This window comes from Grus americana, chromosome 1 (assembly GCF_028858705.1).
Source record: "Grus americana isolate bGruAme1 chromosome 1, bGruAme1.mat, whole genome shotgun sequence".
In the NCBI taxonomy this organism is placed as follows: domain Eukaryota; kingdom Metazoa; phylum Chordata; class Aves; order Gruiformes; family Gruidae; genus Grus; species Grus americana.
In genome coordinates, this window is record NC_072852.1 from 811,820 (window position 1) to 826,282 (window position 14,463).

Here is a 14,463-nt window from a genome sequence, read left to right on the forward strand (position 1 = left end):
GCGGCTCCAGGCTCCTGCCGCCGAAGCGATGCGGGGGAGCGAGGGGCAGCAGCACGGGCAGGCCAGACCCCTGACCACCATCCTCTGCCCTCGCTTGCAGTTCTGCCAGCCCAGCGGCTGGCAGCTCTTCACGGAGAGGAACCCCCCCACCTTCTTCGTGGCTGTGCTGACCGACATCAATTCAGAGCGGCATTACTGCGCCTGCTTCACCTTCTGGGAGGCCGTCGAGAGCGCACAGGTACTGCGGGCTGCCGGCAGTGTGTCTGCGGAGGCAGGTTGGGAAGGGTGGTCGGCAGCACTGGTGGGGAAGCATCCGGCTGCCTTCAGCTTTGGCCAGTGGTTCCTGCTTTCCTCTTGTCGGAGGAATCCAGGTCCTGGCGCCAGAGGCTGGGGAGAGTGAAGAGCACCCTTTTTCTGACCCTGGGGCTTGGTGGTGTGTGTCTCTGTAGCCTCAGAGCCACTCCAGGAATGGTGAGGAGGAGGAAGAGGAGCCATCATCTCCCGTTCAACCCGCGCAGCTCTTTGCTCCCAAAAGCTTGGTGCTGGTGTCGCGGCTGGACCACGCGGAGGTGTTCAGGGTAAGTCTGAAATGCCCCGTGCCTGGGCTGGGGGAGCAGGGCCCCTGCTCGGGGCGGTGGGGGGAGCAACATCAGTACGGACTTTCTGGCTCTGGGAGCAACCAGGAGCCAGGCAGGCGCTGCCAGGAACGGGAGCTGTAGGAGCACCCTGGCACAGCACCCCGTGGGACCCTCCTCACATCCTGCTCCAGCTCCACGGGCCGGGTCAGCGGCTGCACGCTGAACCCGAACGGCTGGCTGCGGAACGGCAAACCAAGGACTCGGCCGCACCGGGCAGCTGGTGGCCTTGACCCACTTTTGTTAATAGAAAAACCGTGAAGAACAGCCCGTTCCTGTGGGAGCATTTATCTTTGCCATCTTTATTTTTTTAAAATGTGCTGCATTATGTGGCTGTAGAAGGTTTGGGAGGGCACGGGCTGCAAGCTGGCGTGTTTGCAAACTGCCTCCGTGCGTATTGTGCCCGCAGGTCTGTGGCTGCGGCCGGTGGGGTGTGGGCAGCCTCCTCCGGACTGAGCAGCCTGGCTGCCTGGCTGCTCCCCTGCTCCGAAGGAGGAATCCACCCGGCATTCAGGGTGGGCTCTTGGCTAGCTCGCCCACGTGCTGGGCTTGGAGGAGGGCAGCGTTCTCCATCGGGCCAGGCTGCGTCCTTCCTTCTCCCCCTCCCACTGCGAGGATATCGCTGCTGGGTGGTGCCCTGTTCTCAAACCTCCTGTTCACAGCCCTCTCTGAATGGGAGCACACGGTGTTCCCTCGGGGCATTCAGCCACAGCGTGCTCAAGGCATTAATAACTGACGGCGGGGGAATTAAATCACTCTGTTCTTTGGGCTGGAGCTGCGTCAAACAGCAGAAACTTGGGGTGTCATGGACTCCCAGTCCCAAAGCAGGGAACTGAAGTTCTGGAGGTCTCTGGTCGAGCCCCTGCTCGAGCAGCGTCAGCTGGAGCAGGTTCTCCAGGGTATCGTCCAGTTGGGTTTTGAATTATCTCCAAGGATGGAGACCGTACAACTTCTCTGGGAAACCTGTGCCAGTGTTCAGGCACCCTCACAGTAAAAAAGTCTGCATTCTTGGGTATTTTGTTGGGAAAGTTGTCTGACCCGAGGTCAAGCCTGTCTTGGCTATAGGTGGTGGTAAAACAGCAGCTCCTTTCCAGCGAGCGGGAGCAGCGAGACCGAGATAGAAGGGAGTGTAGGAACAGAAGTGAGCCCGCATCATCACTCCGTTTCCCTTGTCGCAAGCAGTTGCATCGTAGGGCCATCCTCACATCTGGGATGGGGCTCGCCACGCCTGGCCTCCCGTGGAGCTGGAATTCTCTAAAACGCAGGGGCTGTTCCTTTTCTCAGGCCGGGGAGAGCAGAGCGGGGTCAGCAGGGCTGCAGCGGCTGCTGCTCTCCGGCCAGGCAAAAGCCGGTTGTGTTTGGGGATGGCTCTGGGGGAAAGCGGGTCAGCTAACTGGTTCCAGGAGACCGGCGTTTCCTGCCCTGGGGACCGCGCTGACATGGCGTGTTTGTTTGCCTCTCCCGACACTGCTCCCCGGCCCTGCCAGGAGAAGGGCGATGGGTGGAAACTCTGCCCTTCTCATCTCCGTGCAGCCCAAGACCTGGACCTCTCGGTCGGCGTGATGCTGGTCCGAGGGTCTGCCTCTCGCTCAGGGCGAGGTCAGGCCATACACGCGTTACGCCAGGAGCCTCCACCACCGTAGCTGCCGTGCCCCCTGAAGCTGGGCCGGTGTCCAGCCTTCGGGAAGAGGGACAGGTTGCCCTGGATCTCCCTTCCGGCACCCGGCGAGGCTGCGCCTTCTTGCAGATCTCCTCCTGCTTCCTCCATGGAGTGTCCAGCAGCGCAGTGCGTGTGCAGGGACGTGCAGGAGCGTGAGCCTGCTTTTCACGCAGTTATTCCCATGGGCAGCAGCCTGCCTGGCCGGTTCTCTCCAGAGCTCCAGTATTTGTGTTCTCTCTTTTCCTCACTGACATGGGGAGATGGTTCGAGTGAAAAAAATCCACCCAGAGCGTGCCTTGAAGACAAATTCCTCAGATTCCTTATTCATCTGTGTATTACAGCTTGTGTTGAACGCTGCCCCGTGCTTGTGCCCCCTGACTCCGTCTGTGCGGAGCTGGTGTCGCTTCCCAAACGCACCCAGCGAGCAGACATCGGGCAGAGCGGGTCTCGGCCAGCCCTCGGCAGGGAAGGGGATCTCCTTCCTATCCCTTGCTTGGGGTTTTTGTGAGACTTGATGCAAAGCTGCAGGGACTGGGAGTGCTTAGGGGGGGCTGGAGAAGTCCAGCTGTTTTCAGTCACCTCTGCCCGCGGAGCTTTGGAACCCCCGGTGCTGCTCCTGCTGGGCTCCAGCCCGGGGGACGCCTCTGGGGACGGCTCGGTGCTGGGGTGAGCAAAACCGAGCACATGCTAAACGTCGGGTCCCTGCTGCTGAGGACTCGCTGTGAGAGGTCTGAGGGGGAAGCCCTCGAGCACTGCACCCACAAGGTGACTGTCATGGGGTCTGTCTGTCTGTCTGATGACAAGCACCGGGAGCCCCTCCGTGCAACGGCGCTCCAAACCGGAGCTGCACCTGTACGCGTCTGCGTCCCACCCTGGTGCTCAGCTGTGCTGTGCTTTCCTCTCCAGAACAGCCTGGGGTTGATCTATACCATCTACGTGGACGGACTGAGTGTGTCCCTGGAGAACGTCATTGGGAACCTCCTGACGTGTACCATCCCCATCACCGGGGGAGCTCAGGTGGGTAACCTGCCCCTTCCCCCTCTTCCCCCTCCGTGCTTCTGCCTCCTCAGCAGCTCTGACAGCAGCAGGGACGTTTCGCTCAGCTGTCTCGGGTTTTGCTGGCTGGGTGAGCCGAGCAAGGCTGATTTGACTCGTGGGCAGAGTCTGGCTCACTGCGCTGGCAACCGAGGAGCTGCCGCGGTGCGCTGCTAGTGGCACGTGCTCGGCTAGCGTGGGCAGTGCCTTCCTAAGCGCTTGAGAGTAGAAACAACAAACCTCGTGATTTGGAGCCGCTCAGCTCCTCAGTCAGCTGAGAAGATCTTGCTGCTTTGCTTAGCTACAGCTTGCCATGACTAGGCGGCTCGGTCTGGCTCCTTGCTCCCTCCAGGAGGGAATACTGGTTGGCTCGACCACCCGCTGGCTTACGTAGTCCCCGATGGATCTGTGCAAACAATTGCCATGGTCTCTGGTCATTCCTGCATCAGGGAGGTCTTGCTCCTCCGCTCAGGCCTGTCTGATTGCCTGGAGAGCTGCTCCAGAGCCAAGCGGTCACGGGCCATCTGTGAGAGCAGGCGCGAGTCAGCTCTAGGGAGACGGGCCAAGCACGGCTAATGTTTGCCAGCTTGGAGCTCTCCTCAAACCGCTGGCGTGTGCCTGTGCGTGGCCAGCATCTCTGATGGGCTTGAGGAGCAGCAGCCTCGCTTGTGCCCAGAACCGAGGCCATCGGAGATAACCCTCCTGTGTTTCCCTCTGAGCCATGTGTGCCTCCTGCACTCCTCCTCCTGCTCGAGGAGGGCCAGCTGGGCTCAGTCTTGCTCTTGTGAGCAGCAGATGGGTAAGGAAGGGCTAATTGAAGCTGATTTGGAGATGGCAGAAGTGGAGAGAGCCCAGCTGGACCCTCTGGCAGGAGGCGTTTGGAGACAGCAGCGTAACGCCCTGGAGCTCTTCTGCCATGCTAACGCCGGGAACGTGACCATGGACGTGCACTCGTCTCCTGTACTGGCTTCGCTTTCAGCTGAGCTCCGCTTCCCCCAGCAAAAGATGCCACCTGATTCTCTCGCACCCCGGCTGCACCCGAGCGGAGGAGCCTTTGCAGGGCTGGGGCAGTGCGGCAGGTCCCTGGTGCCTGGAGACAGGGGTTTCTTCCGCTGCTGCAGCCCGTGACCCCGAGGGGAGGCTGCTGTCTTGAACCGGGGTCTGTGCAGGCTTCTTGGGCGGGTGCTTTGTGCTGGGCAGGAGCGGTGCCCCGTGGCCCGCCGGCACGGCCCACCGTACCTTTGGTGCTTCCAGAGCCGTGCGGGTCCCGGGAGGGCTCAGCAGTGGTGCTGGTGCTGCAGGAGAGGGGGGGATGCCAGTCGTACCCGAGCCCTGCGGGGACACGGGCAGGGTGCTGCCGGCACCCGCGGCTCTGCCTCTGCCAGGCGTCCCGGGCTCGCTCTGGCTGGGGGCGAGAGCAGTAGCATTCCTGTGGGATCTGCCCGGATCTGTCCGACTCCGTCTGGTTCCTCCCCGGTGGGACGTGTAAGCGGCACTACGGGAGAGCAGAGGCTGTTGGGACCAGGGCGGCTCCTCGAGCCGCTGTGCCTCGCTGAACAGCGCTTTTTGGCACAATTACTTGTCACCTCCCAGTTCTTGCAGGATCGATCCGTGCTGTGGGAACAAGTAGTGTGCGACAGGGAGGACAGTTTGTTGGTGGCACTTCCCTTCCCGTGCTTTACCTGTTCTCCCGCTGTGTCCGAACGCTCTTTTCCAGTGTAGTAGCTATTGCTTTTGCTTTGTGTGTGTGTGTGCATCTCCTCTCCAAAGTGTTGGTCCCTGCTTGTCGTTGGCCTCTGCCTGCATTTGTCTTCCCCGCAGCCTTGCTGTCTGTGTGTGTTTCTAACTGACTGTGCTATCTCTGTCTGTCTCTATCTCAGCTTGACGCGGACGACGAAGCAGCGGTACGCACACCTTTTCTTTCATTGGGTCTGTCTCCTCGTTAGCAACCTTCTCTCTTACTGTTTTTGAGGGCGGCAGACGCTGCAGCTGATGCAGCGGTGGAGGCCCGGGCACCGTTCGTCTCGGTCCGAGCACCCTCGGGTGCGCGCGCGTCTGCGTGTGTTGCACTGACGGGCAGCGGGGAACGCGCGCGCGCGGGCTCTGGGGAAGGGGGTTGCATTCCTGCACCGCGGCAAATTGGCTGTGCACCGTTTGCCTCTTCGTGAGCGCGCTCTCCTGGGGGTTGTGAAAACGTGGTGGCCTGGTCTCGAAGACCAGGTCAGGGGTGTTTGTTCTGCTCTGCCAGAACAGAAACAGATTTCTGGGCTGTTGCGGTGGCGTGAGCTCTTGCGGCTGCAGGGGCGAGGAGGTGGGTTGCATGGCGAAACCTGCTATTGCAGAGGAGCGTTTTCCCTAGAGAGGTGTAGAAAGAGGAGAAGGGGGCCAGTGATCTGATGCTGCCCCAGCCCCTGCAGCCTGGAGAGGGTGAGGACGTGGAGGCTTCCCCGTGCCGCTGGCAATGAGCGGTGTCTGTCCCCAGCCCTGACACCAGGAGCCATCGGGGCCGCTCACCCTGTCTGACGGGGGAGGCTGCGGAGCTGGTGCCGCTCCTTCTCCTGGCAGTGCTGGCTGGGCACGGCACAGCCGAGCTGCTCCCCTCTGGTTGCGAGGTCCTGGAGAGCCCCGTGTCGCAGTGCGGGTCTCAGGGCTTGCTGCTGCCTTCTGCCCGCCGTCGAGGGGTTGCTCGTGCTGGCTGGGACTGCCGGCTGTTTCTGCAGATCTCGTTCCTCCCCGTAGCCCGTGGCCCCAGTCAAGCACGCGATGTGTGTTGTGGCAGGGTGCTCGTCCCTCTTCCCGCAGCAGCCGTGCCCCAGCCGTGCGGCGGTGTGCCGTGGCAGGACACGCCGCCCCGTTGGGTACGAGGGTTGTGCCGAGGGCGCAGTCACCCCGGCCCTGTGCATCCGGGGGATTCGGGCTGCCCCCGGCTTGGCTGCCCTGCCGCCTCGCCGGCTCGCCCTCGATGCTTGTGCTTGCCCCTTGCTTGGGTGGATGCCCGGTGACCGGGTCTGTTTTCTCTTGCAGAGGACGATCTCTCTGGGAGCAGGGGACAGGCAGGTGATCCAGACACCCATCAATGACTCGCTTCCCGTCAGCAGCTGCAGCGTGGCCCTGCTCTTCCGCCAGCTTGGTGAGACTTCTCCCCACGCCTCCTTCTCATCGGGTCCGGTGCCAAAGCCAGCTGGCCGAGTCCTGGGCTGGAGTTCCCCGCACGTCGCTTCCCACGCGCTCCTGAGCCTGGCTTGTTGGTTCAGGGCTCCTTTCCGGCTGCAGCCACCTCGGCGCGAGCCCTCCCTGGCCCTGCTTTGCCTCCTGCTCCCAGGAGGGCAGGAGACTGGCAGCTCTCCCCGGCTCGGGCGCAGATGTGTGGCCAGCCCTCATGGGAAACAGCCGGGGTGGCAGGAAGGAGAGCCCGGAGGTGCGCTGCGTTAGCCTCGCGCCTCTGATCAAAGGAAGTCAGCAGCTCCACGGAGCTGCTGAGCGTCCCTCGGAAGGGGGGGCGTACCTGGGTGACCCAGAAGCGGCTCTCTGGGAGGATGTTGAATTCCTCCGTTGTGCAGAATGTGGGGATGGGGAGTGGGATCCAGCTTGGGTGGGGGTTAGCGGTCTCTGGTGGGGTGTGAGAGGGGACCCCTGTTTCTGAGCACTCTTCTCCTTTTCTCCCCAGGCATCACCAACGTGCTGTATCTCTTCTGCGCAGCGCTCACTGAACACAAGATCCTGTTTCTCTCCAGCAGTTACCAGAGGCTGACTGACGCCTGCCGGGCTCTCCTCGCGCTTATGTTCCCCCTCAAGTACAGGTGAGGGAGCCCCCCCACTTCTCGAGCCCCTCAGCCCTCCCGCAGCGACCGAGAGCCCGGGGGCACAGCCGCCTGCCGAGCCCGTGCTGGCTGTCCTGCCTCCCCCTGCTTCACGCCCTCGCTGCCTCCTAGTTTCATGGAATCCTAGAATCACAGAATCGATTTGGTTGGAAAAGACCCTTAAGATCATCCAGTGCAGCCGTTACCCCAGCACCACCAATCCCACCACTAACCCATGTCCCCAGGCACCACATCCACACGGCTTTTAAGTCCCTCCAGGGATGGTGACTCCGCCACTGCCCTGGGCAGCCTGTCCCAATGCTTGACAACCCTTTCGGGGAAGAAAGGTTTCCTGATACGCAATCCAAACCTGCCCTAGTCCTAGCTGGCGCGGCCGTGTTTGGCACTGCTGGCGAAGGAGCAGGTAGGTGAACGCCCACAGCCCTTGGCTGTGCTGAACGCCCCTTTCCCGAAGCTTTCCGCGTGCGCAGCAGTGTAATTCCAGAGTGTGTCCGCAGCGAAGGGGTGTGACCGTTCCACCCCTGCCTCCCTCCTCCCTAGGGCAAAGCCAGGCCTCTGGCACTGGAAGCAGGGAGCGAGGCGTTGCCAGCAGTGTCTGTAGCTCCAGGAGCTGCTGGTGTGCGTTATTCCTAGCCGTGGCGACCCTTGACAGAGGGAAACAAGCCCGTCAGGCCGTGGGACGTGGTCTGGCAGTGCCCGTGGTGCGTGTGGGAGAGGCCGGAGGTGCTTATCTCTCCCGAATCCATCCCCGTTCCCTCCTCTCAGCCGTGTTGCAGCCTGTGCAGAGCACAGAGCCCCGGTGCACCACTTCTGCTGGCAGCCCTCCGTCCCAGCCCCAGGCACCAAGCCTCTCTGGACGGGGAGGCTGGGCGCTGGGAGGCTTCCAGAGAGCCGCGGTGCAAATTCTGCCCTCCCTGGAAAGGGGCACGCGCATACAGGGCTTTTGTTAAGGGGCCGGCGGTGGTGGCCAAGCCGCCGCGGTGACTCCTGCGGACGGCTGGCACCCCGCTCGCCCCAGCCCGGGAGCCGGGGGTGCTGTTGACCCGCGGGGCCTGGCCAGGGAGGGGGATGCCGGCTCGCGGAGCGGCCGCCACCGGGGCTGTTTGCACATCTCCCAAGTAGGACAGCTGAGATAGACAGGCTATTGTTGCTGCCCGCTCCTGTCGCACTGTTTCCACGCTGGCCTGCCATACCCCCGGGCTGCAGAAAGGCTATTTGTATTCCAAAGAAAGCTTTCTCTTGGAGTTAAATTGCTCTGCTGGAAACCTTTCCCTTGGTCAGACTTAGCTTATAACTTCAGTGCCAGAGAACGATGATGGTCAGCGTCCACTCAGAAATGTTGTGCAGTTGTAGGGCACGTACTGATAATGCCAGGAGAAAGCCTGCCTCCCTGGGGACGCGGTCACCCCCAGAACCTCTGGAGGGGGACCACCAGCTGGTGTTGAGGATGGTGCTTGGGTAGAGAGCAGGACTCGACTGCTGCAGTGATGCTCTTTTTTGGTTTCAGTTTCACGTACGTGCCCATCTTGCCTGCACAGCTCCTCGAGGTACTGAGCACACCAACACCCTTCATTATCGGAGTCCACTCCATCTTCCAGTCGGAGACACAGGAGCTGGTGAGACGCCGCGTACCCCGGCCCTCGTGCGGGAGCAGGGGCGGTCCGAGGAAGAAGCAGGGGTCGTGCCGGCAGGCTCAGATAGCAGCAAACGTCGTCCTGCGGGTGCCCGGGGCAGCAGGCTGAGCACGCCGGCTCGCACAGGCTCTGCTTGTTCAGGCCGGCCAGCCCGGGCCGCGATCCAGACGTGCTGCACAAGCCAAGCAGGGCTGGCCGGGCCGCGCGTTGTCGGGGCTTAGGGCTGCGGAGCCGGCGCAGGAACGGCTGGGGTTAACTGAGGATTTGATTTTGAAACTCGGCTGGCAGCGTTGGTCCAAGAGGCTGCATTGGCACTTCAGACTTCAGATCAGAAACTGAATTAAATCAAAGCATAATGAGTCTGATCTAAACCAAACCAAGCTTTTGTGCAGCCGTCTGAACAAACTGCAGTGTGCTGCTTTGGTTGAGCAGGATGGCCTCTGTGTGGGGCCGGGGCCAGCGTTTGTGCTCGCCCAGGCTGATGAGGTGCCCAGGGGTCGGACGCCACAGAGTCCCGTCGGGTTCCTGCTGAGCAGAGCCGTGTCCCTCTCCTGCCAGGTTCTCCTCGCCCTCCCGTCTCCTTGCAGGAGTTTTGGGATCCCTCTATAGCTTGGGTTTGGTGAGAGTGGATAAGAGAAAGTAACTACTGAGGGCTAGAGTGCTCGCAGAAGACGGAGAGGAGACAGACACGGTTCCCAAGCCCTCCTCCCCTGAGCTGGGCTTACCCCCTCGCTAGTCCCCGTCACCCAGCGGGAGGTGGTGGGGTGGGTCAGAGCCTGGCCTCATCTCATGCCTGTCCTGCTGCTTCCAGCTGGACGTTGTTATCGCAGACCTGGATGGCGGGACGGTGAACGTCCCCGAGTGTGTACATATCTCCCTGCTCCCCGAACCGCTGCTCCAGCAGACCCGGGAAGCCCTCTCCATGGTAAGTGCCGCAGCCTTTTCCCCGTCTGCGGGGTGCGAGCGCCTCGGGAACGGCACGTGTTTCCAAGGGCAGCTGGGAACGGAGCGGCGGGGGCTCCTCTGAGAGCAGAGATCCCTGTCTCGGGGTCCTGCTGACCATGTCACAGGAGACCTTTCCTGATCCTGATGGCCTCTGGTGCATGGCAGTGCCGGAGGGGGATTCTTCTGCCAAAGGTTTCTGGGAATCGTGCGGCTGGCTCCCAGCCTGTGGGCAGGAAGCAGCTGCGGCCCTGAAGCTTTTCTGGCTGCTCGTGTGTTCCCAGAGACCGCTGGCCGTGCGAGAGCGTGCCCAGGACAGCCGCGCCAAACAAATGCTGCAGCCTCAGCTTCTGCTCCTTGACTGCGGCCGGGGGGCTGGTTCTGTCGTAGCCCCGCCATGCTGAGCCCCCAGCGCAGAGCTGGAGCTCCCCCTTCCCCACTGCCCTCAGCCCACCGAGCTGCCCCCGGGCAGCGGGGCTTCGCGAGGAAGGGTCGGGGCTTGAGAATTCCCTTGCACGGCAGAGTGTTTTCCGATACCTGCTGATTCCAGCCCTGTAGGTTTCCTTCCAAGCCCCTTGGACCTTTTCTGTGGGTGCTGTGGGGTCTCTGGGGAATGCTGCTTGGCTTCTTCCGGCCGTGACGGTAGAGACGCCCCTGGGCCAGGGCCTGAGCGTGCTTCGTGCCTTGTCTGTGCAGGTCTTGGACCCAGAGCTGGAGGTGGCAGATCTCGCATTCCCCCCTTCAACGATTTCTGCCTCTTCTCTCAAAATGCAGGTGAGTGGAGCAGGGAGGAAGGGGGACCCCGGCAGTGAGGCTGCCATCCCTGCCGGACACCCCGTTTCTTGGAGTAGACAGCACGATTTCAGGCCTCTCTCCATCTCGGTGTTGCTGAGGTTAAGGGACATAGCACAGTAGTGCCGGGACACCGAGGCCGCAGCTCCAAGCCACGGCCTGGAAGCCAGCAGCGCCGTTTCGGTAGCTGGCCCCTGGACAGGGGCTGCCGGGTTTACTGCCGCGCTGGAGCAGGGGCTGGAGGCAGACACTGAACGTTTGGGCGCTTCAGCAAACCCTGGGGCTGTGGGAGCTCCCTTTTCCTCCGTGTGCAGCGTCGGGGATGCTGTGAGGGGAGGCAGAACAGTGAATCCAGCCTGCCGCGTCCCTTTTCCCTGGAATCTCTGCTGGGATTCCTGCCCTGTTCAGCTGATGCTGACCCTGACACGTGGTTTGATCCCCTCACCTCTGTGCTGGGTGTAAACTCCTGCCCCCGTGAGCTGGCTCGCCTGCACCGTGCCTGACCACGCCGTGACCACGCTGTCCTCCCCTCTTTGCAGGATAAGGAGATCCGGGCCGTCTTCCTCCGCTTGTTTGCACAGCTGCTTCAGGGCTATCGCTGGTGTCTGCACATCATCCGCATCCATCCCGAGCCGGTCATCCGATTCCATAAGGTGAGGCACCGGCACGGGCACACGCGTGCAGGGGCTGGCAGGCACCTCTGGCATGCCGGGTCTGCCAGCCTGGCTTCGGTCTGAGCGGCGGAGGCAGCTCCCGGCGGGGAACACAGAGTGTTGGGAAGGGAGGAGGCTCCCTCCGGGGCCCAGCCGGCGAGGGAGGGCAGGGAACGGTCCGGCAGTGACCCTGCTCCCTCAGCTCTACGGTCCCCTGTCCACACGGCAGGATAATTTTTTGAAACTGTCCTGTGGGATAACTCTTCCCCAGGTGGGCTGGGCAGAGGTTGGGGTGAGTTGATCTGTGAAGAGGTTTGCACAAATACAGCTGCTTCTAGAAGGCGGGTCTGTGTTTCCAGCAAGTGACCTCCCCTACATCACCCACCCGCATCCCTTGTTTGTCCTTCACCGTCCAAGGTCTCGCAGGTCAGGCAGCGCTCCCCTGGTTTTGCCCGTGCGCGGTCAGACACCCTGCAGCTGGGGTCCCGCGTGCCTGGTGTGGAGCAGCCTTTGAGGCTCACAGAGAGTGTCCCTCACGTCCTGGCCGGGAGCTGGGGATTTTCATAGAATCATGGAATGGTTTGGATTGGAAGGGATCTTAAAGATCATCTAGTTCCAACCCCCTGCCACGGGCAGGGACACCCTCCACTGGACCACGTTGCCCAAAGCCTCATCCAACCTGGTCTTAAACACTGCCAGGGATGGGGCATCCACAGCCTCTCTGGGCAACCTGTGCCAGGGCCTCACCACTCTAACAGTAAAGAATTTCTTTCTCACATCTAATCTAAATCGACCCTCCTTCAGCTTGAACCCATTCCCCCCTTGTCCTGTCACTACACTCCCTCATAAACAGTCCCTCACCAGCTTTCCTGTAGGCCCCTTCAGGTACTGGAAGGCCGCAATTAGATCTCCCTGGAGCTGCCTTTTCTCCAGGCTGAACAACCCCAACTCTCTCAGCCTGTCCTCATAGGAGAGGTGCTCCAGCCCTCCGATCAGCTTCGTGGCCTCCTCTGGACTCGCTCCAACAGCTCAATTTTCTTACGATCTGGGAGAGGAAGCAGGCAGGGCCTGCCTTCCCCAGCACTGCTGGGGCGTTTCTGGGGCGTTAGCTGTACCAGAAGGGCTGGCAGGGCAGGGAAAAGCTTGAAGTGTTTGCGCATCCGTGGAGGAGACCTAACGCGGGAGAAGGCAGCGGATGGGGAGCGAGAGCAGAGGGACTCGTGCGTTGCAGCTTGGCGTGGCCACGTCACACGGCCTGCAGCCCTCCCCGCTGCACGCTTGAGGCTGCCAAGGACAGGCAGGCAGGAGCCTTACTGCTGCCTGCACCTGCTGCCTGCGCCTGCCCGCTCTGCCCAGCCTGCCGTGACGTCAAGGGGCAACACCTTGTACCTGCAGAAGCGTGAGCACGCACATGCCGGGCACGTCCTGGGCTCGTGCATCACCAGCGCTGCTCTGCGCTGTAAAATGTGCTCTGTTCCCTGACGTTTAAAGCAGGCAGTGTGTTCGTAAGGGTTTTGAACTAGTTTTTTATGGTCAATAAAAGGTTATTCCCAACAACGATGCAGTAGTTCCATAAAATCATAAACACACAAAAAAAGTAAGAAAACGCCCTTTCATAAAACTGCTATAAAATGAATGAAGCATAATGAACTTCCATTTCATAAAACCATTGCACACAGCAACCGTACGCAGTCCAAAATAGCCTGAATTTCGCTCACTCGGCTGCTGTGGTCACAGCAACATCTGTGCCTCTCGCACAGCGGGTTTAGGCCCACGGGCTGCGCAGGTCCGTGTTCTGGTGCAGCGCCCGTGGCCCCAGCACCAAGCCCTGCGCCAGGAAAGGGGCCGGTCCAGCTCCTCCGCAGAGCGGCGAGGGGAGCGAGCGTAGGTGGCGTCGCCGGGGCTGCGGGCGAGGGTCCGTGCCGTGGCACCCTTGTCCCGTCCCAGTCAGTGAGTCAGCGTGCAGCGAGCGGGCGAGGGTGTTCGGAGCAGCAAAAGCTGTTCCCCGCCGGCTGCTCCTGAAGGCACACGGTGGGCTGCAGCCAGCGGTTCTCGGGTGGGACGAGCTCCCACGCTCATCTGCCGAGGGGAGAGTCCTAAGGGCCTTCTGCAGGCACGGGAAACCTGGTGCTTCGGGCTCCCTTTGTGGCGCCGGCGAGAGGCTCCTTCAGAGCCACGTTTGGGGAGGAGGTGGGGGGCACAGGCTCCTCCTCACAGCTGCCAGAAGGAGCCTGCGGCCACTGTGCCCCCCCCCGCTTCCCCGGGGGTGCACGCCGGGGCCGATGCTGCTGCTCTTCACTTGCCGCCGAGTGTGTCCTGCTGCAGACGTGTCTCTGCCGCAGGCCAGAGCACAGGTTTCTGTGCAAACCCAGTCCCTGCGCCCGCGTGGGACGGGGAAGGAGATGGTGTGGTCCCGCTGCCACACAGGCGCCTGTCCTTCGCTGCGGTAACGGTGTCACCCGCGCTGCCACGTCAGCCCGAGTGACTGGTGCCCGGACAGTGCTGCTGATGGTGCACGCTCCCCCCTCTTCCAGGCAGCCTTCCTTGGGCAGAGGGGGCTGACGGAGGACGACTTCCTCACCAAGGTGCTGGAGGGCATGGCCTTTGCTGGCTTCGTGACCGAGCGGGGAGCCCCGTACCGCTCGATCGACCTGTTTGACGAGGTAAGTGACAGTTTGGGAGCAGCACCCCCCTGCCCGGCAGTCCCGCGTGTCCTTGCTCCGCTCAGCTCTCCCTTCCCCTCGAGGGACTGAGCTGGGGATCTGCCGTGACGCTGTGGCTGCGGTGTTGCACCCGGGGACGGGGTATGGGGAGGGTGGCCGGATCCTGCCCGGCACGCAGCCTCTCCGCTCACCTGTCTTTCTTCTCCCAGCTTGTGGCGTACGAAGTGAAGCGGATGCACACAGAAGAGGGGAACAAGCAGAAAATACTGCGGCACATCAAGGAGCTGGCGGAGAAACTTTACAAAAACGTGAGTCCCAGAGGCCTGAGCGCAGGAGGGGGAACCTGGTCAGAGCAGGGACGGGGCAGGGAGAGCCTGGGTCGGACCCCGGCCAGTCTGTCCTCCCTCCCTCCGAAAGCTCCTGCTGGAACTGGTGCTTGTGGGGTGTGATCCTGAATGGTGCTGTACTCACTGCTGCGCTCAGGGCCAAAGCGAGCTGTCCTCGTGGCCCCTGGGAGCAGAGCACACCAGCATGGCTGCCCAGACGGCCTGCCCTCGGGGCTGCGGGGTTCTGGGGGTGGAGATACCAGCTGGGAGAGCGTTTGGCCTCAGAGCAGTAGAGGTTATAG

At 62.0% G+C, this 14,463-nt stretch overlaps 1 protein-coding gene across 8 annotated transcripts in view; it reads left to right on the forward strand.

Annotated features, from left to right (window-relative positions):
• Nucleotides 1–14,463, forward strand: part of SBF1 (SET binding factor 1) — an 82,202-nt gene that overhangs the window by 48,051 nt on the left and 19,688 nt on the right. For 4 of the 8 annotated variants that reach the window (XM_054830292.1, XM_054830312.1, XM_054830317.1 and 1 more), the window contains exons 3-14: nt 101–238; nt 450–578; nt 3,202–3,312; nt 5,211–5,234; nt 6,355–6,460; nt 6,998–7,130; nt 8,659–8,767; nt 9,597–9,710; nt 10,424–10,501; nt 11,059–11,172; nt 13,707–13,835; nt 14,045–14,143. In XM_054830292.1, the coding sequence (XP_054686267.1) occupies nt 101–238; nt 450–578; nt 3,202–3,312; nt 5,211–5,234; nt 6,355–6,460; nt 6,998–7,130; nt 8,659–8,767; nt 9,597–9,710; nt 10,424–10,501; nt 11,059–11,172; nt 13,707–13,835; nt 14,045–14,143 (1,284 nt within the window). The remainder of the gene's footprint in view (nt 1–100; nt 239–449; nt 579–3,201; nt 3,313–5,210; nt 5,235–6,354; nt 6,461–6,997; nt 7,131–8,658; nt 8,768–9,596; nt 9,711–10,423; nt 10,502–11,058; nt 11,173–13,706; nt 13,836–14,044; nt 14,144–14,463) is intronic. The other 4 variants (XM_054830302.1, XM_054830351.1, XM_054830325.1 and 1 more) reach the window with 1 other exon arrangement.